This window comes from Nansenia antarctica (genome assembly GCF_963989245.1).
Source record: "Nansenia antarctica genome assembly, chromosome: 4".
Classification (NCBI taxonomy): domain Eukaryota; kingdom Metazoa; phylum Chordata; class Actinopteri; order Argentiniformes; family Microstomatidae; genus Nansenia; species Nansenia antarctica.
This window is the reverse complement of record NC_137689.1, coordinates 67,581,834-67,605,084: the sequence shown is the minus strand read 5'-3', so window position 1 is coordinate 67,605,084 and position 23,251 is coordinate 67,581,834. Positions and strand designations below refer to the sequence as shown.

Sequence of the window (23,251 nt, the reverse complement as noted above, 5' to 3'; positions counted from 1 at the left end):
TAAGGAGTGGGCCAGCTGGTGTCAGCGAAGGCCAGATGGGGACTGCTCCAACCTGAGCCTCAGTCCCAGTCTCACGGGGACAGTTACTCAGCTAGAGCCACTGATTGGGTTCATCAGCAGAGAACAGAACAGAACATGACCCAAAGCCTGCACTGCATCATTATGTTGACTGCCTTGTCTCAGACATGCCAAGATAATCGTCTCCTCCATTACTTTTCAAAATGAATTTTCAAATAAAGTAGCAGATAGAAAGGACGGTAGTCACAAACTGTATATAAACGCGTTATGCTTTGCTTTTCTCAAACTGGCTTGAGACAGCGGAAGTTACAGAACAGGAAATTGGAATCAAGATATTGTTATTCTAAGCGAAAGCCACCGCTTAGCTGGTTGAAGCTCCTGGAGGCAGACGGAGGTAAAAGGGTAATTTCATAAAAACTCATAACAAATCAGGGTTGTGCCACGGTTATCACTCAGTGATCTTCAAACATGACTGATGTTGCCAAAAAGCAGATGGCATCCTGCCATGAGCGTGCATCCTTGCGTGTGGCCTCAAAGAGACAGCGTTAAAGGGGAAGGTAGTGGCCCGGGCCAAGTTCTGTTCTTGTACCGTCGGGTTCCTCCTCTGAGGGAAACACCAACCTATGCCAAAACCAAACACACCTCTTGTGTCTGAGTGTGGTGCGTGTTATTCATGCGAATATTCTATTTGTAAATATTGCTGTCCAACAGAGAGCTAGTCTTGCGTAGCCAGGATCTGGAGAAATGTTTATTCGCTGATCTGGCTTGGATTGAACGGGACGGAGTGATGGGAGAATGTGCTCCCAATTTCATTGGAAGTTACATTCCAAGAACCTTATGTGTTCAGTTTTTTGGGGGGGGAAAACAGTATTTCATTGGTATGGCGTGTCGTGAGGTATCACTAATTTCAAACGGGTTTACACCCCTTTGTAGCTACTTATCTGCAGATGATTTCCCCAGGCTTTTTGAACTAGGAAAGCCTGGTCTCTCAACAAGGATAACACAGGGGTCGCCTCAGAACAGCAGCCTCAAAGTTGCATGGCTACAACTCCCAATATAATGTTCTTCAAGTTCATTCTCCTCTCCTTTGTTCTGGTGGAAGGTACTCTGTTTTACCAAGCGTCAGTAGTATATGAGTTGAGCTCCCGCCGTAAAATGGGAGAATATTGAGCCCTTTGTGAAGAAGTGCTATATAAATCCAGATATTCATATTGTTAACATCCTCATAGCCTTATCTAAAATGTTGTTTAGGGAGACAATAACAGTCCTCTGAATAACCGACTGCTCAGATGGGACGGCTGCGATCATTAACTGTGACAGGCGGTGCCCCCACCCCGACTAACTCCCCCTCACCCCTCTCACCTCGCTTCACCCCTCACCACCGAGCAGCCAGATGATCCCAACCCACAGACGGGGCTCTTTATTTATCTTGGACCACCTGAACACTTCCCTTTCAAAGGGAGGGTTTAACAGACACAAAGCCCTGGTCTTTTCTAAGCCATAAGGCATTGCCAGTTGTGATCCCCCCTACCGTGTCTGTGTGTATGGAGTGGTGTGTTGCGTAATCCACCCAGCGTGGAAGAAGGGGGGGGGGGGGGGGGGGGGGGGGGCGGACGTTGATGACGTCCAGAGAATAGCTCTCCAGGAGAGAGTTAGCCTAGGCCGGCCTGGCTTCCCCTGGACCAGAGCCACGGGCCGCTGAGGCCACAGCCACGGGGTCAAGGGTCAGCCCGAGCACGCCTCTTATGCTTATAGCGTAATGCTGCCAAGCAGATGCTGCCATGTTCAAAGGCTGCCTCCGGGGGAGCAGGAAAGGGGAGGGGATGCATGGGGTTGGGGTTGGTGGGTGGGGTGGGGGAGTTGGGCCGTCACACATGGGCCAGGGCAGGGAAGGGATAGACCGTTGCACATGGGCCAGGGATATATTACCGCAGGGAGAAAGGGGGAGGGGATAGACCGTCGCACATGGCCAGGGCAATAGTGGAACAGCATGGGGGCGGAAAGCCATAATGCTTGTGTTAGTGTTCCGTGCAGACCCCCCTCCTGGTACAGTAGGTCTGTTCCTGTGCCAAGCCCTTGCCAGGCATGCAGTGGACAGATAGCATAGCCACTGGGGCGCCTCTCAGATCAGATGGACGGAGTAAAAGCAGCTTTCTCCGGACCCCTTTGCTCTGCAGCCTAGAAATTAAACCCATACGAGGATATTTGACCCTTTCCTATATCGGTTAAACCCAGTCTGCTATCCGTTTTCCAGAGGAAAGAAACGCCTGGACATGTTTTAACAAGTCACAGTTATAAAATGTTTTTCTGATTTCCAAGTTAATTCTTCAGCTCTGTAATTCTTCAGCTTTCCTTCTAATGTGTTAATGCTGTTACTTTGTTTACCACTTGATTAAATGTTTTAACCAAGTTAATCACAATCATATTCTGTGATTAATCAGATTAATCACGATTAACCACACGTTTATTAAATACTAGTATTTACTTGTATTTTGGGGGGGGAGATTTTGTTGTTGTTAATAAATACTTGATGTCACATTGCAGTCAACACACACTGCTCTATGTACCTCAATTCCAAATGTATTAAATCAAAAATATTTTTGCAGGTGCACTGATGTTCAAGTGAATCACATTATTTTCCAAAGGACTGGCTCTCAACAGACCTATTTTCACACAATGTCCTGTCTTTCAACAATGACATAAATATCAGTAAGACAAACGTATCGTTTAAATGGCCTAGAATGTCAATGGCAAATGCAAAGTCGCGAAGCCAGCCCTCATCATGCAGTTCAGGGAAGTCCTTAGCTTTACCTACGCTGTCCATAAACATGCCAGTCTCCTCTCTCAAATCCCACACCCGAATGTTTGAATGATAAAGTAATGCTCTGCATCAGTGTCCTCTAACAGTTGAATGAATGTACGGTGATTGAGTCCTCTAGCTCTGAGTTGCTAGCATAATTAGCATGCTTACTGGAGAAGTGGAAAAAAAGAGTCTGTCGATTCAATCGCAGACAGGATGTCTACTAAGTGTGATCATTCATCTGACACAAAGGACCCAGAAGAGAGAGTGATTACTGTCTATACATATGTAAACATGATAAGTGGCCATGAATGTGTGACGGTCGGGATTATTACCGCCGCCTTGTAGGGGTTACAAAGTACTTAGTCTGGGGAGGACTGAGTGGGACAGGATCTAGGTCCCCCACACCCAATACCTATGGCCTCAATGTTCAGGTGAGTGAGCAAGTTGTTTCCTGTTTAGTAGGTGGCCGTGAAAAGTGTGTGCAGTGTGTGCGAGGTAAGTGCCGAACTGACCTGACACTACCCCCTACTTTACCTAGGTCTATCTAAACAGGTGAGGCGCCCCTACCCCCAGGTAAGTAAATGAAATGGGAAATTACACAGAGCTTATGGAAACATATTCAAACACAAAACGGTTAACTTTGGGTCAAGAAATTCAATATGGTATGGTTTCATTAATACACTGGTCACTAGCAAGAAATCACATGAAAGGCAAATCAATGCATACAATACATCTGTTCTAATTCACCATCCAACCCTGAATGCTTGAAATGTACACTTAATAAACCATACCCTTTAAATGCAACATCATCAACTTAACTGAATGCAGATAAACTCAAAACAGGCATTTCACTCTTACTTTCACATTGACATGTAACACATCTCAGTCCGAATGAGCAGTCCTTTTCCTCCAGTGTGGGCTTGTGTATGCGTGTGGGTGCGTGTGTGTGTGTGTGTGTGTGTGTGCGTGTGTGTGTGTGTGTGCGCGTGCGAGCGTTAGTCCGTTCAGTTCAGTTCTGTTCGTCTGCGCACGGTATGCGTGGTTGGCCAGTGCTAATGGCAAGGTGTAGTGCAGAGATTACCCATCCAGCAGAGATCGCACGTCAAGAGTGTCTGATGGCTGGCAGGGTAAACTCCGAGAAACCTTGCTGAACCCACGCCTCACTGGCGCACGCTTCTCCTCTGTCCAGGACAATGAACACCAACCACGTGTAGCTCCTTTTTCTCGCAGTTCACACACGGGGTGGGGGAGGGGTGAGCTGGCGCACGCTTCACCTCTCGATACCGACGACGTTCAGGCCGGCTCCTCCCAAACAAAACACTCGCTGATCAACGTATCCCGTACTTTGTATGACCACTCGTCAATATCTTCTTATCAAAACGATGTACTTGCAAAGAGCCCACACCGCTACCGCTCCGACCACGTTGCTCGTTCCAACTCACTGCTCCTCTCTCAAGCACACCTGCGCGTTCACACCTGCGCGTTCATGTGACCTCGTCTTAAAGGCGCAGCATATAATTGTACCCGCTACATTCCCCCCTGCGAAACCCTGCCATGCCATCCAACATCCAAATGACGATGCGACCTCAGTAAAAGAAGAAATAAAAATACAACATGTCACTCCATACGACAGTACCCACAGGTAGGTTCACAACACAGGTAACATTTCAACCAGTACATAAGGATGCCTCAGAAGAGCTGAAAACAATAAAACACGGCATCATAACACTTTTCACTCCTCAATACCTAAAAACATGGACATGCATGAAGGTAAGTATAAAACATTTGCAATTGCACAAATTATTTCAAAACATAATCACTCCTGAATCTACAGGGAATTCTACCCCTGGTCTGTCTTTGAGACCGTCTGGGTTCAGCCACACTCTCACTTTCACTCCCTGCATCTGACCCACCCATAGTTCCCAGCTCCTCAACTACTTCTCTAATACCCAGGCCTGTGTTTGTGTGGGGCATGTGTGTAGTGGCAGGGATGCATATGAAGTCAGGGCAGCCTGTGTCAATGTCAGGGTCGGTGTCCTTACTGGACGGGTGCCTCTCCGTAGGCGAGGCGAGCCCTCTCCGTAGGCGAGGCGAGCCCTCTCCGTAGGCGAGGCGAACCCTCTCCGTAGGCGAGGCGAGCCCTCTCCGTAGGCGAGGCGAACCCTCTCCGTAGGCGAGGCGAGCCCTCTCCGTAGGCGAGGCGAGCCCTCTCCGTAGACGAGGCGAGCCCTCTCCGTAGGCGAGGCGAGCCCTCTCCGTAGGCGAGGCGAGCCCTCTCCGTAGGCGAGGCGAACCCTCTCCGTAGGCGAGGCGAGCCCTCTCCGTAGGCGAGGCGAGCCCTCTCCGTAGACGAGGCGAGCCCTCTCCGTAGGCGAGGCGAGCCCTCTCCGTAGGCGAGGCGAACCCTCTCCGTAGGCGAGGCGAGCCCTCTCCGTAGTTGAGGCGAACCCTCTCCGTAGGCGAGGCGAGCCCTCTCCGTAGGCGAGGCGAGCCCTCTCTGTAGTCGAGGCGAACCCTCCAGGATGCGCTCGCTGAGTGGGGGAATGATGACTGTCTCTCTGCCTGCCACTTTAACATATCCTATTCGGTCACTCTGTCCGAGGGACCCTGCCTCTTTTCTGATGTTCGCTATCACCCTGTGGACCTTAGCCTCTGTTTCCCGATACTTATTCATCTTCTTCATGCCGTCCGTGGCAACGAAAAGATCCTTCAGTTCACTTAGAACATTCATTCCCAGGATACCTGGGAGGCCTCTCATCTCTTCCACATCTGGGCTTTCATCTTTAAGGACAAAGACACACTTCCTGCCAACGGTCTTCCCCATGCACTCTACCTCCGCCTCCAGGCATCCAAGGACGGGAATTTCGAGGCCATTGGCAGCGGCGAGCTGGACCAAGTTGGCTGAGGACAACGCCGACTTCCCAAAGTACTCTCTGAAGTAAGATTCCCGGATTGTGGTCACCTCTGAGCCTGTGTCCAACAGGCAGTCAGTCTTCACGCCTGCTATCTTCACTTCAACGACCAAGCAGTTTCCAAAGGCACTTACACTTGAGGCTTGAGAAGTGTTACAGGGCTGCCTTGCCAGGTGACTTCTAATTGCAGGGGTACCTGGACTCTGGCGCATCGCCCCTCCGGGGTCGTTTCCTGCAGGCCCAGATGGCCCATCCCTTCTGAGTGGAGGACGTGCTATGCCCATAGCTCCCCTGTTCAGAGGACAGTGTCTGCTGATATGTCCTGGCTCATTGCACGTGTAGCAGATGAACTGCCCATCTTCGTTTTTCAAAGGGGGGCTTCTTGCCTTCTCGCCTTTCCCTTGTGTCATGCCAGTGCCACTGTGGCCCATCATCTGGAACAGTTCATCTTGACGGATGGCTAACTTTTGTATTGCTTCATACAACATCTCCATTGTCAACTGCGAAGCAGGTTCGTCGGTAGCCCTGGTAGCATTAATGGCACCTTTGGCACGGGAACTGCTTTGCGCACTATCAGACCCCTGAACCTCTTCCTCCTCAGACCATGAGATGGCGTCTTGCATTAGCTCAGCAAAAGTACGACTCTCATTTTCCTTCAGTCTCCTCTTGATCTCTCTTCTTAAGATATCATCTCTAAGCCCAAGAGCAAGCTGTTCTTTCAGCATTCCGTCTGAATCAGGGACACGCTTGGCATCTCTACGACGAATTCGCATTAGCTTTCCTTGAAGGTCATAGGCGTAAGAACGTATGGTCTCTCCTGCCAACTGCTTGCGGTCATAGAATTCTTTGAGCCGGGTGCCTAAAGGGACTTTGTCACCATAAGTCTTACGCAGTGCTTCAAATATGGTCTCTGCATCCTTAGCTTTGTCTACCATATACTTGACTGTGAGTTTGGCTTCGTTTTGAAGATGCTGCTTGATGAACTCGGCTTGGTCCTCTATAGGGACCTTCATGATTTGAAGGGCAGATTTAATTGATGTGATCCATTCTTCAATATCTACATCACCTTGTTTACCACTGAAATCTGAAATCTTGCGGTCTCTGGGGATATACACAATAGATGCAGGGGGCTTTTCTTTCTGCTGATCTATGACTGCTTTAGCTAATGCCAGAGCTTCTCTATGCTCGCTTCTAGCTTGTATCAGGGCCTCGGCTTGGTCATTGAACCTCTCCATCATCCCCTCAAATTGCTTCTTAAGTTCCTCTAATTCTGCCATGGCTTTCACTTAAAAATGGTTGCTTATTCTATCCTGTTCGTGACGCCAATTGTGACGGTCGGGATTATTACCGCCGCCTTGTAGGGGTTACAAAGTACTTAGTCTGGGGAGGACTGAGTGGGACAGGATCTAGGTCCCCCACACCCAATACCTATGGCCTCAATGTTCAGGTGAGTGAGCAAGTTGTTTCCTGTTTAGTAGGTGGCCGTGAAAAGTGTGTGCAGTGTGTGCGAGGTAAGTGCCGAACTGACCTGACACTACCCCCTACTTTACCTAGGTCTATCTAAACAGGTGAGGCGCCCCTACCCCCAGGTAAGTAAATGAAATGGGAAATTACACAGAGCTTATGGAAACATATTCAAACACAAAACGGTTAACTTTGGGTCAAGAAATTCAATATGGTATGGTTTCATTAATACACTGGTCACTAGCAAGAAATCACATGAAAGGCAAATCAATGCATACAATACATCTGTTCTAATTCACCATCCAACCCTGAATGCTTGAAATGTACACTTAATAAACCATACCCTTTAAATGCAACATCATCAACTTAACTGAATGCAGATAAACTCAAAACAGGCATTTCACTCTTACTTTCACATTGACATGTAACACATCTCAGTCCGAATGAGCAGTCCTTTTCCTCCAGTGTGGGCTTGTGTATGCGTGTGGGTGCGTGTGTGTGTGTGTGTGTGTGTGTGCGTGTGTGTGTGTGTGTGCGCGTGCGAGCGTTAGTCCGTTCAGTTCAGTTCTGTTCGTCTGCGCACGGTATGCGTGGTTGGCCAGTGCTAATGGCAAGGTGTAGTGCAGAGATTACCCATCCAGCAGAGATCGCACGTCAAGAGTGTCTGATGGCTGGCAGGGTAAACTCCGAGAAACCTTGCTGAACCCACGCCTCACTGGCGCACGCTTCTCCTCTGTCCAGGACAATGAACACCAACCACGTGTAGCTCCTTTTTCTCGCAGTTCACACACGGGGTGGGGGAGGGGTGAGCTGGCGCACGCTTCACCTCTCGATACCGACGACGTTCAGGCCGGCTCCTCCCAAACAAAACACTCGCTGATCAACGTATCCCGTACTTTGTATGACCACTCGTCAATATCTTCTTATCAAAACGATGTACTTGCAAAGAGCCCACACCGCTACCGCTCCGACCACGTTGCTCGTTCCAACTCACTGCTCCTCTCTCAAGCACACCTGCGCGTTCACACCTGCGCGTTCATGTGACCTCGTCTTAAAGGCGCAGCATATAATTGTACCCGCTACAAATGTAACCAACTACTGTCATCATTCAACCCAGTATAGAAATCAGTCTGTCTTGAAACCCCACTAGAGTGGGTTTGTCAGTAGAACTTGGTAATATATGATATTATAAATAATATGATGAATTTGCGTCAATTTGTTTTTACCGCGTTAAGGTTTTCAAATTAACCACGATCATTAACGCGTTAACATTGACAACCCTATTTCATATATACAGTGGGGGGAATACGAGTGAGTATTTGTTTCAACACATCAACACGTTTTTAATTCAACATATTTCCATTGCAGCTATTCACATTAAATTTAGACCAAACATTGCTATTACCCACCAACATGCACTAACTGATTCTAATTAGCACAGGTAGGAGAACTCATTAGTGGCATAAGCTGGTTTAGTGTTTTTTCTTACTGTGTTCAATACTTTTTTCCTGTGTCATTACACGTTATTGCACATAGCTTTTTCTATGGATTGGAATGTTACATCTTTGACTGTGTAGTTTTATTGAGTTAAGTACTTCTCCTCTTTGAAAAAGGGTTTCCCACCTATATGCAAGTAAACAAATCATTTGTCACCAAGCTTTTCTGCAAGAAACATCCCATGATGGGTAGATGCAAAGAGCTGTGGACAGCAATGGAAATATGTTGAATTCAAAAATTGCTGATGTGTTGAATACGTATTTCCCCCACTGTGTCTTGTCAGTAAAATGGAGAAGAAGGCCATACAAGATCTGAGCAAGAGCTTACCTGTTTTCCATTTACTTCCGAGAATTCAGTATATACTTGTGGATTTGTAACCGCTTTTGACACACTTTCAAGCAAATGCCTATCAACCCAATTGAAGTACAGAACGGGGCATTTCACTAAGCCATTTCATTAAAATGTGAAAAGATGACTAAGGACTTTTATGCACTCCCCAAAGTCTTTAGCTTGGTAGTTATAATGCGTAAATATATGTGACAGCAGCTGGTGAAAGTGGGAGTTGATTCAGTCTGTTGATTTTCAACAGCGTTGAAATGTATATAACATTTTCTGAATAAAAATCTGAACATTTTGATTGGTTGCCGACTTGTTTCCGGTTTCACCAGCTGCTGTCACATGTGAATACAGGTTTTGTAGCCTGTTGAATGATACAGGAACTGGGGGAGAGAGACAGAGACAGAGACAGAGGGAGAGAGAGAGAGAGATAGAGAGAGAGAGAGATTATAATAGATCAGATGCAGGATGGTGACAGCAGTGCAGGAGTTGAGCCAAGCCATTATGCTCTTCACCAGATGCCATCAAGCCTGTGTAAAAGTAAACAAGCTCACATTAGAAATGCTGGCCAGCCTCCAGCAGCCCCCTCTACCATACTGTCTTAATAGATCGGAGAGAGGAGGAAGGGAGGAGTAAGGGATTATTTTACCGGCAGATCTCTCTCTCTCTCTCTCTCTCTCTCTCTCTCTCTCTCTCTCTCTCTCTCTCTCTCTCTCTCACTCTCTCTCTCTCTCTCTCTCTCACTCTCTCTCTCTCTCTCTGTCTCTCTCTCTCTCACTCTCTCTCTCTCTCTCTATCACTGGACTTTCTGAATGAAACTGAACTGATTCCCGTAGAGAGGTTGAGATGAGGGAGGCCTGTAGCTTTGTTAGAGGGTGAGGGATAGAGATGAGCAACTGAAGAATAAATGAGAAGGGCAGTCAAGGTGTGTGTGTGTGTGTGTGTGTGTGTGTGTGTGTGTGTGTGAGAGAGAGAAAGAAAGAAAGAGACATCGAAGGAGAGAGGAGAGAAATAGAGAGAAAACCCAGAGTGACTGTGATTGAAGGGTCAGATGTGAGCAGGGTCTCATAGATGAAGTTGTCAAGATAGCAGTAAGACTGAAGCGAGGGGCAGAAGGTCTGTTGAAGGGGAATCGATTAGAGGGGCAGCATGGCGGAGAGTTGGCCACGCTGAGATGAGACTGTAATGAAGAGATAGCAGCCAGATGATATCTCGCACCACAGATGCAAACAGCGCAGGATTACTAAAGCACCGCAGCCAATAACAGAGGAGATAACTCTCTCTAGTTAGTTAGTCAGTAGACCTTTTGACGGGGATCATTTAAAAGCCACGCAATGATAAAACAAAGTCTTGATTTGGCTTTCCAGATGGAGTTGCCTGGAGACCGCGTGAATCAATGGACTTGTAAAGTTTCCCTCATGTCTCTACGCTGGCGGTTCAAAATGTTTCAAAGGCGTTTATGAATGTTTAATTATGTTGCTCCATCTGTCTCTGTTCAGATCACTAAGAGCGTTGGCTGGAATATTATTAATATTTATGACCAGAAGGTTATTTTTTAAGTACATGATTGTAATTCAATGTTTTAACCGGATAAAAATATATTTCAACGGTTATGCAAGAATGTTAATAGTTATGCGGTTCACCTTTAAGTGGGTGGCTGTGAGTGACTGTGGCTCAGGAGGTAGAACCGGCGTCTAATGATCGTTGCGGCGGTTTGATCCCCGGCTGGCCACGTGTCGAGGTGTCCTTGGGCAAGACACTGAACCCCAATTAGCGGGCCAGCTTCACACCATCGGTGTGTGAATGTGTGTGTGAATGGGTGAATGAGAGGCCATTGTAAAGAGCTTTGGAATAAGGCGCTATGTACAGTAAGTGCAGTCCATTAAGTCAGCTTTTGAGCTCTATAGCCTTGGGTTGGCATTAGCCTTTTGATTAATCCTGCCCAATTACTCACTTATTGTTGACTTCAGACTTAAGTAAGTGGAAACTGTCCTCATGAATGCATCCGATTGCTCTTTCAATCACAAAGAAGCACAGGCATTGTTGATTTGTTTATTTGTTCGTTCATCCGAATCCCAATGACTTGTTCCTCAAGCTACCGCTGGCTACTCTTTCTGGGGCTCCACTCAAAACACAATAGGGCACAATCAAACAACGACCTAAACGACGCCTTAGAGACACCACAACAACAACTACAGGTGCTGATGTCAGTGTCCTGGGTCGATCCTCTCTGTCCCTGTACTGTTGGGAGCAGCCCTGCTTACCACAGACATAGCAGGCACGGTGACAGTGGGCACTGTCTCTGAGTTCTCCAGTGTGTGTCTGATACAATACTGGAATACATTCCATTCCCTGCATTACAATGAGCTGATTTCTACCTCCACAAGCCTTCCCTGGAGCCCTCCCTACAGTAGTGGTGGACCCAGTCCTATAGCTATCCCTGGCACTGCAACAGTAGCGGGCACACTCGTGATGGTACAGCCTGCCATGGTACAGTATTAGTGGGCCCAGTTAGTATTAGTTGGGCCCTATCCGCTGGCCTTGTGGTAGTAGAGACAGTCATAGAAGTCCTGTCTACCACAACAGGGATGGGCACAGTTGTGGAGCGTTACACACCTCAACATAAGCGGGTACAGTTGCAGAAGCCCAGTCTGCCACAACAAGCTGAAGCGTCTCTCTCTCCTTTCTCAGAGGTTTTGACAGAGCCCTCTCTCTGACAGGCTGTCGTTGGCACTGTCATTTGGTATGCATGCTAACCCCCCCCCCCACACACACACACACACACCTACTCCACCCCAAAAACCCAACCCCCCATCCCTTCTCTGTCAGCTCATCGCTTTTTCAAATCCCCCTCCCCCTCCCTCTTTCGTCTGAAGAGAGGGAAGTGGAGAGTTAGAGAAAGGTTTCTTCAATTACTCTGCACTCACTCTCAGTAATGACACGGGGTGGGACCGTCAGAAACAGGGTGATACTGTAACTCCTCTCTCCCGCCTCCTCCCATCTCTTATCTCTGAGAACCACCCCAACTCCCCTCGCAGTCTCTCGCCTTTGTTCTATCATCTGTGATATTCCACAAACATCTTCAGCAGAGAAGGAGACTGGGGAGAGGCTTCAAGCAAGGTGTTGAATTTGTCATTGTGTAAATAAAAATCACACCCAAGTGGTGAAGTAAGCAGTGCAGGTTTATGAGCAATCATATAAAAACATGCAATAGAAAATGTGTGTGTTGATATGTCATACATCCCAATGCTAATCTCGCAACATTCCGTGCACTCTCTTGTTGGGTTTGGAATTCCATTGCTATTGTTCAAGCAATAACTGTCATCTTTAGCAGCAGCTGGTCATTTCCATTTCAAATCCATTTTCTAACTTGTGACCGCGACAACAGTTTTTAAGGTACACAGACATAATTATGTACTTTTACAGATTTGCGATAGAGCTGTCTGAAGCTGGGCATGCTTTTCTCAAGATACTATTGTATGGCCGGGCATGTGACACATCCTGATTGGTTTAAATCTCATGCTACCAACACATACACAGACACACACACGTATAGAAGCGGCTGCACCGCATAAAGTATCTGTTTGTGTCACGCTGAACCGCTTTTGCCTTCATAAAGAACCTCCAACGCAGCAAGCAAGACAAAAAGCATAGAGAGATAGAATTACCTTGCTTTCTGCCCGTATTCACATTACCATTTGAATCATTCAGCACCTTCAGGAGAGCTTCCCTCACATAGGGAAGGGGGGCGCAGGGGGTGTAGGGAGAAGTATCCCTACTACCCTATAGAAGCAAAAACATGAAAGCCAGCCTCTAAAGTTAACACTTTTGATTGAAAATATATCTCTCTGCTGTGTTATGCTGACAGGGTGCATAAGCAGCATAGAGAGAGGAGCCATAATCATGGCAACCACCGTATAAATATGGATGAATCCTATGTTGGAATAGAGAACACGCTGAAACAAAGGAGACAGACAGCTGTGCAGCATGCCAGTTGCCATTTTTTTTCTTTTCAAACAAGCGCTTGCTAATCGGTTCCACCCCACTCAGCCTCAAATACATGGCAGTGGTATGAACTCATGCAATTCATTTAGTGATGCTGTTTTACACATTTAAAACTTGTATTACTTTTTTTACATTCTATTCGTATTAACTACAGGACCGGGGGATCTGCTCTGAATTAACTATTACCTAGGCCTAATAGTATGAAAGTAGATTTCAAAGTTGCTCTGACGGCTTCCATTACCCTTGCCTGGAGGGGGAAGCTTTTAATATTTTTCAACCGTTAAAACTGGTCTGAAGAAATTGTTTCATTGGACTATCTGTAGAAAGTTGAAAGTCATCTCAGAGGCCGAATACCAATCCTGGGAGATGCCTGATAGAGAGCCAGGTCCTTGGGGATAGGTCAGTAATACTAATGAACCCCCCTGCACGAGGCACTCAGCTCTCCGCCTCAGTGGTGTATGCTCATCACTCTCAGCTCTGATGGCCAATTTAGGGAATACCAACGGAGCCACTGACCGTACCTCTGAGTACTAACTGAGTACTTAGTCTTCTGATGGATTCAATGGATTTTTTCACAAGCTAAGAATATGCCCATATTTCTAACTACTGGAACAGACCTAGCTATTGTTTGTCATATTTTGTATGGTGTAGACTAGAGCCTCAGCGGTTCAACGGTGAAGTACTGTATTCTGAAAGCCACGAGGATCCAATTTCTTGATGAAAGAACTACGTTTCGTAGCATAAGTAGTACTTAATTTATCCCAACAACCGCGACCGCAAAGCCGTTAGAGAGTAGCCATTGTAAAATCAGTCAGTCGCAAGAATGAAATCTGTTCAATGAAGAACATTGATTCCTGGTCCAGCAGAGGAGTGGGCCGGGATTTAAAAAAATTGATAAAGTACTACTTAAGCTTTACATCTTTTGTGAAACTGACCCCAGATCTGTTGAAGACCCAATTAACCGGATACGGGTCGTCCGAGCAACTTTGGTGTCAAATATCTACTTTCACACTATAAGGTATACATTTCCGAGTATATTCATCCAGATCGGATCCACAGCCCGTTGAATTAATAAGAAAAGAAGGTTAGGATACCAACACCTGGGAGGATACTGTACATCACGCAATGTGCAGAGAGGAGACATCGATCTGAGACTAAACCTGTTTCCTTCTCTCTCCTCCCTCCAGGGTCAGAGACATCCCAGGGCTTCGTGGAACTGAGCTTCGTGCTGGAGCCCCAGGACATGGTGACGGTGAGAGGTGGCGTGCTGCAGCTGGACTGCGAGGCCCAGTCGGACCAGGGCACCCCGACCGTCACCTGGAAGAAGGACGGCGTGCTGCTGAGCACTGTGGTGGACGAGAGGAGACAGCAGCTCGCCAACGGCTCACTGGTGGTCCAGAATGTGGTCCACTCGCGGCATCATCGACCGGACGAGGGCAGCTACCAGTGTCTGGCCACACTGGAGGGGGTGGGCGCCATCGTTAGTCGGACAGCCAAAGTCACTGTATCCGGTAAGAGCTATTAAAACGTAAATCTAGTAATGGGTTGTCTACCTGTCTGTCTAAACAACCCACAACCCCCCTCTGCTCTAGACACTGGAGTAGATCTGAAAGCATTTGGATAGACTTAAGCCACATGGCAAAGGTCTCACCTTGGCTATCAAAGGGCAAGATTAAGTGATCGCCATCATGCGTGATCCTATCCAATCCTTTTAGATCGACAATCATGTATAGGGAGCAAGGACCAGGGGGTTGTTGCTGTACCTGGGCAATACACTATCGCGGAAGAATTGTAAAAAGGGCACGCGTGCTGTTCATGGCGTGAAAGCAAGACAAACACACCCCCCCCATCGCTGCACTATCGCCGAGCCGCCTGGAGCTCCGGTGAGCCGATGTTATCCAGGGCTCAGGGAGATGGCTGCAGGTCTCGAACGGGAGAACTCCCCCCTTTCATCTCTTCTCCTCCCTCTCTTTCCCTCCAAACGGCAGGGGGACACGGATATCATGAATCACAGAAGAGAGAGCTCTTGACCCCAGCTAGCGGGAGGCGGTCTTGAGGCACTGTGGCGAGACAAAGCTGCTTAGTTAAGCGTCTAATGATCAACGGTGCAGGGGCAAGCCACTGTTTAACTAAAACATGCAGGGGCCTAATTACCAGCAATAGAGACCTGGGCAGAGGCATCTCCACTGGGGCTTTGTCTAATCTGCCCTGGTTAAGGACCACCTGATAGGTCGATGATGGTGGCGCTGATAGTCTCTGATGCATGAAGCTGTCAATCCTGTGTATGAAACATGGGCTGTCTCTCAATTTCCATAAACAATAGTACACTACTTAGAATGCATGGCCAATACATTGCTTCATTCTACGTGTCATGCTAGAGTGGATATTGGGACATAGATCCAACTTGGTTTAACATCCATGCCATGATTCGACTGCAAGCAATGCTCCATTTATAACAATTTGCCAAGTTCACATGTCCAATCAGAGTGCCACTCTACTGTTCAGTGCCTGCGTGCCACTACCACAGTGGTTGAATTGAAGCAGATTGGTAAAAAATAAAATAAATGTAGAATGTAGAATGTAGAATGTAGCTTGCAGCGATCCTGTATTGGTCTCCAACATCGAAAAGGAAATGTAGACCCAGTCACACTTCACCTGTACGAATTTGTTATGTTTCAGTTCAATTGCCTCTGCCACATGTGGTTATTAAACATGTAAAATGCACAGCGAGCTGTAAAAGCCATGCTGTCTATGGTTGTGAACAGAAGTGAGTAAGATTGCATTCTGCTAACTCCACGGGAGTCTACACTACTGTCGCAGACAGTAGCAGACGCCTGCGCCCCGTGTATTTAACTCTGCATCTGGAGATAAATCCACCCCCCAGCAGGCTGTAGGGCTCCAGACTCTGTTTGCTGCAGGCTCCCTCTTCCACAGACTACAAACTCCCTTCCCTTGCCGATACACGGCTGCTTGGACAAACTACACAGGTCCACAGAGCCGGAATGAGGCAGGTGTTGAACACAACTCTTTATGACAGGCTCTGTGGAGCGTGGCGGCGAGACACATGGACCAGACAGACAGACAGACAGGCAGACAGACAGACGGACGGGCCGTAGCGGGGGCCTGCTCAAGTGGCCAGATAGACGGGCCAAGCCGTTGGGGGGGAGATGAGCTTTGAGCTCTTTGACCGAGGGGGTCAGGCCAAGGACATTAACTGGATCCATCTCTTCCCTTCCAGGGATAGTTTTGAGGGTTAATCCACTGAAATAGGCACCTCTGTTATACTGCTCTATGTCACAGAGATTTGACAATGTCCTTTGACAGTTCAGAGCTATCCTCAAATTACATTTCTTTTCATCCGTTTGGAGGAAAATGAGGTGGCCCCCCCCCCTGCTCCTGCTCTACCCCACCCACCCTGCCCCCCCACCCCCATCCCTCCCCAAAGGACATTCTGCCCCTCCTATTGAAACCATGGAAACAGCTAGAAGGGAGCATCAACTGAAAGTGACATTGGGTTGCCTTTAAAGTAATGCCAAATTGGCAGCTCACCTCTGCCATGTTTCTAAACGGATCATCTTGAGTGTGGCATTATTGCCAGAATGGAATCTATGGTGTGATTAAAGTGCCAGTCGGGCAGATTTGCAACGAAGGCCTCATGCCCTCTTAACGTCTTTGCCCCTCGATATGGTGCAGGGTAAGGCTTGCTGTCTCGCTGGCATACTTTTTTTAACCACTTATCTGTCTCTCTTCAAAACCTCAAAAGCAACTTTCATGGTATATAATACAGTGAGCTTCGGGTAACCTTCAACAATCAAAAGAATCCTCACAGCCAATGTCACAAGTATAACGTATCCAGTTCCAGTATGTAAATGTAGAGAGATACTTTCATGTCTGTTTTCATAACCTATATACATTTCTGTATATATTCATAACTTCATCATGGAGGATTGGATTAAACACAAGATGAATATAGGTGTTCTTCAGTCTAGACACGTGGTCATATCGGAGTTTGACGCAAATATTGTCCTTCAAACATTGGGTTTTCGTCTACGGTATATCCCTTGATAACAGGCCTTGTGGTGTTCAAGTTCTAGCCTTGTCTCTGCAGGGAATGGCATCTCATGCCAGGAATACATTACAAGTGATGCCAGCAGGCCTGTAATCATTTGGCAGGGGGTACGGATGGCATGTCCACAGGAGAGAGAGCAAGCACAGCCAGAACTTTACCACCAACGCCCCGTACAGACAGACACGGCTCTCCAGAGCCCTCTGTTGATCCAACCCTTAAGAATTGGAGAACACAAAAGAAAGGCTTTGAGTCTAGAACCAATTAGCATCGTAGTGTTGACTACTTTACACTGTGTATCTGTTTACAATATCCTCTCAAAACAGAACGAGAGCTACAGTATTTGATTTCAAGAGTACAAATGATAGATGTTCTACCAGACGCCTACAAATGATTTGCTTAGAAGCCCTTTATTTGTGAATAGTAATATAATTAAGCAATATCACACGAGAGGGAGTGCTGTTATACAAAATATCAGCACGGCTGGTACGGACGAGTACTGAAGACAATCACAGCCTGCTGATATTCAGTATAACAGCAAGACCTTGAGTGTGATATTGCTTTTATACACCATTTTACAAGCGCCATTTATTAATAAGCGAATAAACGTTTATTTAATCATTTATTTGGCTCCGCCAACACAAAAAGTTCCGCAACTGAACTTGCTCTTGAACTTGAACTGGACTGTTGCCAACAGTGGCGGCTGGCCAATAGAGGGCGCTAGGGCGCCGCCCCCACCTTCACTTCCTAGTTGCGACTTGTAAACGTTTTTTTTAAAATAAACATTGTTTATTCACAAAATGCGGCTGATATTCTGTCGGCGCCTATCAGCATTCATTAAAAATCCTCCAATACAATAAATATTTTATCTGTGTGTGTGTGTGTAAAATTCACTGTGAAAATACATAGGGGAGGAGTCGGGGCGCCGGCCGAATGGCAGGCTATGGCAGTCCAAATACTTTTGGCTTACACGTGAGCTGTAGCAGCGCTCCAATTGGCTGTCTCCAAAAAATGCGCCCCGAGCATGCGCAGATTATAGGCTTACCTAGGCTGCAGCCTAGGGCCACTACCACTAGGGGTAGTAAAAATAAAAAAATGCATGAGACTTGAGAGCCCTGAATATCCGGTTGTTAAGTCTGACGTCAAACGTGACGTTTTGCAATTTCCGGGTCTAAACCAGAAATTCTCCGCACCAGAGTACCAGTGAACTACAGAATGACAGTTCAATCGTTTTTTAGACTGGGATCTATTCATACAACAAGGGACACAGCACTTTCCCGTTTGCCCCATATTGTCAGGGTATTTGAGCCTCGGAAAAGCGCTATATAAATATAATTTATTATTATTATTATTGTGGCATTTCGAAGACAGCGCCTCAGCCAACTTTGGACCCGGAAACACGTCGCGACTTAACAACCGATATTCGGACAGACAACAGGAGAGGAGACCAACAGAGAGACAGACAACAGGACAGCAACAGAGAGACAGACAACAGGAGAGGAGAGCAACAGAGAGACAGACAACAGGACAGCAACAGAGAGACAGACAACAGGAGAGGAGAGCAACAGAGAGACAGACAACAGGACAGCAACAGAGAGACAGACAACAGGAGAGGAGAGCAACAGAGAGACAGACAACAGGAGAGGAGAGCAACAGAGAGACAGACAACAGGACAGCAACAGAGAGACAGACAACAGGAGAGGAGAGCAACAGAGAGACAGACAACAGGAGAGGAGAGCAACAGAGACAGAACTGAGGTGAGGTGAGCAACAGAGATAGTTCAGGATGATAACAAACAGTTCAGTATGACAACTAATAGAAAGACAACTGTATGATTATAGAGTTTACATGTTAAAGGAAATATTGTATGATAATAGAAAGGTACACTTTAATTTAATTAAAGAAGTAACAAAGAACACATTTATTATCACAATTGCATTGTGTTCCATGTCTTTCTCCATTTGAATAAATAATGCCTAGTTGAATGGCTAAACAAGACAACTGTCTGGACAGTACTATATACAGTATATTCTCATGCTAAAATCGACTGTAAATCCAGATTTTAAAGTTGATATTCTTCCCCGTGGAGCATGCCCCCATAACCTGTGCCCCACCCAAAAAATTTAGCACCAGCCGCCACTAGTTGCCAAGCAACCTAAACAAAAATTGTTTTGCTATTTTGTGTAGGCCTACACACGTTACCCGTTATATAGAGTGTCCACCCTGAGATTGTGAGGTTGTGAGTTCGAACCCCGGCCGAGTCATACAAAGACTATAAAAATGGTACCCGATGCCTCCCTGCTTGGCACTCAGCATTAAGGGTTGGATTGGGGGTAAGAACCTGTGATACCAGCGTCATGGGCCATTAGGCTTGAGAACCATTGGTTCTCAAGGCTACTTTTACACACGTTACCTCAGGCTAACTACTTTGTATCATGTACATTTATCTGTACGTTTCCATGTAGTGTGCAACCAGTGAAATAAGAGTCTGTTGACAGTCACTTTCATCCTCTTCTGACGACTATTCATAATTGAACTCAAATGTTATTTATAACATTATGTAAATATATCCATCTTTGCGGTGCAAAGTTTGTTACGATCTGATAATAGATAGATAACGACTGTTAATGTTGCCTAGCCTACTTAACGGTCATTTATTAGAACACCTGTGCGGCGGAGTGATAGATATAGTTAAAAGTCCCAGTGCCATTATACTCTATATCAGCACTCATGGAATGACTCTTGTCATCCTTTAATATCCTTTAATATACTTTTATATACTTACTTATATATATACTTATATTTACGAGCTTTCTGTATTTGAAAAGCCATTTTTATTCTTTCCAAAAGTACTCTCTCCTCACAAAATGACACAAAGTTAATATTCTCTCCAGCAGTGAAGACGGGCAGAACCGGGGGATGTATAGGGGGAGGTGGGAGGGTTGAGGAGAAAAGGAGGTCATGCGAGGAGGCCTGGGTGTGGGAGGAGAATGAATGAAGGGAGGATGAGATAGAAGAGATGGAGAGATAAGGTGATGCCCCCCATGCAGAGTAACGACTACCCGTGCCCTTGACCTCACCTTGATGGTCTTTGGGACTGACAAATCCACCCAGCGGACGGCTCGCTCCCATTTGTCAGAAACACTCGGCCGCTGCCCCAGTCAGGTCAGAGAGGAGACAAGAGTAAATCAGATTAAAACACATTGTAGCACACCATTTACTTACGTCCTCTAAGGATAATCCGCTTGGATAAAACGCTAGCCATCTAGAGATGGACGCATATCGGACGTAAAAGACACATAACCTAATGTAACGTAACATCAATGATGTAAAAATTATTCCATCTAATCTACTTCATGTAATAATGAATGCTAAGCAATTCATCCTAAACATAATTTCCACTGCGATTTTTATGTTAAGATCTCTTTTGATCAATATGTTCAAGACGTAATCCAATAGGTTGGCCGGGAAAGAAAGGGGTCAATCTCCCCATTCATTGCTAAGAGCTGCATGTACAGTACATATTACATCACCTATAGTGTATTTCCATCCAATTCGACCCACAAAACCAATCTTACTACCGTCGGAAGGCTTCCTCCACCCATCCTCCACCTATCAACCCACAAACAGAGTCAACCAGAAGCTGACCTGTGAGATGGAGGAAACAAGCAATCAAACCTGTCTCTGACTCTCCCCTTGGGGGCCGCTGTGGCATTTTTCACTAATTAAAAGCGAGCTCTGTTGGAGGCTCGGATGACTCAGCCAGTCAATACAGAACAGGAAGCCATGAGTGTTAATGCCTGGACGTTGGACATCTGAGAGGGGAGGAGTTAAGCTGTGGAGAGAACAACTGAGGTTTAGGGTTAGCCATGTTGGAAAGGCACATCTCTCTTGTTCCCTCCATGTCTCTCCTTCGCTGAGAGCGCTAGAGGAAGGAGAGGGCAGATGAAATGGAAGGAGTGACAGAGATGGAGATGGCTGGGGAGCAGGAGAATGACAGAGTGAGACGGACACAAAGAGAAAAGATAGAGAGGAAGATGGAGGGACAGACGGAAAGACGAAGAGAGGGAGAAAGACAGTGTCACGGAGGAGAGAGGATGATGGAGAGGCTGTGTAGGTCTGTGGCAGGTGACGGGCCCAGACATGTCGGCTATTAGAGAACAGAGCGAGGGCGGAATGGACTTGATGACCTACCTCTGCAGGTGTTTGAGATGTGCCAGTTGTCGAGAACTTTCACCGACCCAGTACGACTATTCAGTTTCAACCGTCTTAGTAAAGAAAAGATGTAACCTAGTAACCAAAACTAGTTCTTCAGTTGAAGAGGTTCTGAGTAGATCCTCAATAACTCCTCACTAAGAACCTTTTCATACACTTTTTTATGTGGTGCAGCCGCTTCTATAAGTGACGTGTGTGTGTGTGTGTGTGTGTGTGTGTGTGTGTGTGTGTGTGTGTGTGTTGTGTTGTGTGTGTGTCCGTGTGTGTGTCCGTAGCAAGAGATTTAAACCAACCAGTAAAACACTCATAAGGTAGGCACAGTACAAGTGGACAGGACAATACTGTAAAAAATAACTCAGATGTACTAGAGTAGGTCAGGTACAGTAAATGAACACTTACTTCACTGTGAGAGAATACAGTGGTTCAAGACACACACATAAAATATTGAGCACTACTGCGTCTCTCTAATGTGATTTTGTATCGTCTTTGAACTTGATAGGCCTCCATGAGGGATACTAACTTCGCCAAAGGGCATCTTCAATTGTGCCGTCAGTCTGTCAGCACACCTTTCCAGAGACCTATCACTACCCTACTGAATCATCACCCCGCAGACTAATCCCAGTTGCAGCCTGTCATTAGCATGATCCGGCTACGCTCAACCATATTGAAGCACGGCTGATTAATTTTAAACACTCTCTCCTCCCTTGCCCGCTCTTATTTGTGCCAGCGATGCTGCATGCCAGCTGAGAGTGACAGCTTGTGTCAACCGTCGGCGCTTCCGTCATCCCGGCCATTGTGGATTAGAGCCATATTACGTGCTGCTGTATATCCCTTCACCCTCGGAGGTGCCGTAAACGCCTAGCGAGGACCACTGTGTGTAGGACGCTCAGGGGGAGCTTTGAAGCAGAGCATCTGAGACCCACTCTGGCTGTCTTTGAGTCTCTCTGAACCCCTCCACTTTCAACCCAGACATACATTAATATTTCAGTGCTCTGGGTTGAGATAGTGTCGGGGGGGGGGGGCGGGGGGAGTCTAAGTTTGGAAGTGCGCAGTGAGAAAAAGGCGACGTGGAAGTCTTTTTAATATTGAACATTTCATCCGGGTGCCGGGAATGTGCCGGAATGTTTAAAAGGGTGTATTAATCACTTAGGGAACTTGTCTCTGCTCCAGAAACCGGGGAAGATGTTTCTCTCCAAACATACTCCTGACTTACTCTTTTCGTCATAGCTGATCAGCCCAAGTCCTCAGGGTAGTGCTTTGAGTTTGTTGTTTACTTACTAGTTCCGTAAACGACTCAGGTGGAACATGATTTATGCTGTGAGAGTCTTTCGCCTTGGTGGTTTGAGATCTACTTTACATTTTGTCATTAAGATATGTTTAGTGAACCTGTCATGAAGAAGCGCTGGTGGTACTTAATGTGTGATACACTGATGTGAAAAAAATGCTATACCTTTGCAACACTTTGTCTCCGGATGTTTTATCATCTTGTTTACTGAGATTTTTAAATGACTTTACCTATCAGACTATTGTATGTTTTGTTGTACCATGCATCCATTCAAAATCATATCATTTACGCATAGTTCAGAATGTCTTGAAGAGTATTCAGTGCCTATGAAAACATAATGTTTACATCCCACATGTGAATCATATATATTTGGTCAGTATTTGGGTGTCAGATTATATATGCCCTAGGCAAATAACATTTTGCCCATTCACAGATGATAATTCCTGTGGCGTTTTGGGTTTATTTACATGGAATGATGGAAGAATCTCAAATGTACAAAGAACGATTCATCATTTGTTTACGGTTTGTTTGTTTGAGAGCTCCTCTCTGAGGTGTCCTCTACATTGGAACCTACTCCTCCTTTTAATTCAAATTTAATGCAACTCTGCTGTGTTCTGCAGAAGTGTTTTGGTTATTAAAATGCAAGGACC

At 46.4% G+C, this 23,251-nt stretch overlaps 1 protein-coding gene across 1 annotated transcript in view; it reads left to right on the top strand.

The window, feature by feature from the left end:
* dcc (DCC netrin 1 receptor) overlaps positions 1-23,251 on the top strand; it is a gene marked incomplete at both ends in the record, with an annotated part of 204,317 nt that overhangs the window by 59,530 nt on the left and 121,536 nt on the right. The window contains one exon of the mRNA XM_080528242.1: positions 14,223-14,546. Coding sequence (XP_080384368.1) covers positions 14,223-14,546 — 324 coding nt within the window. The remainder of the gene's footprint in view (positions 1-14,222; positions 14,547-23,251) is intronic.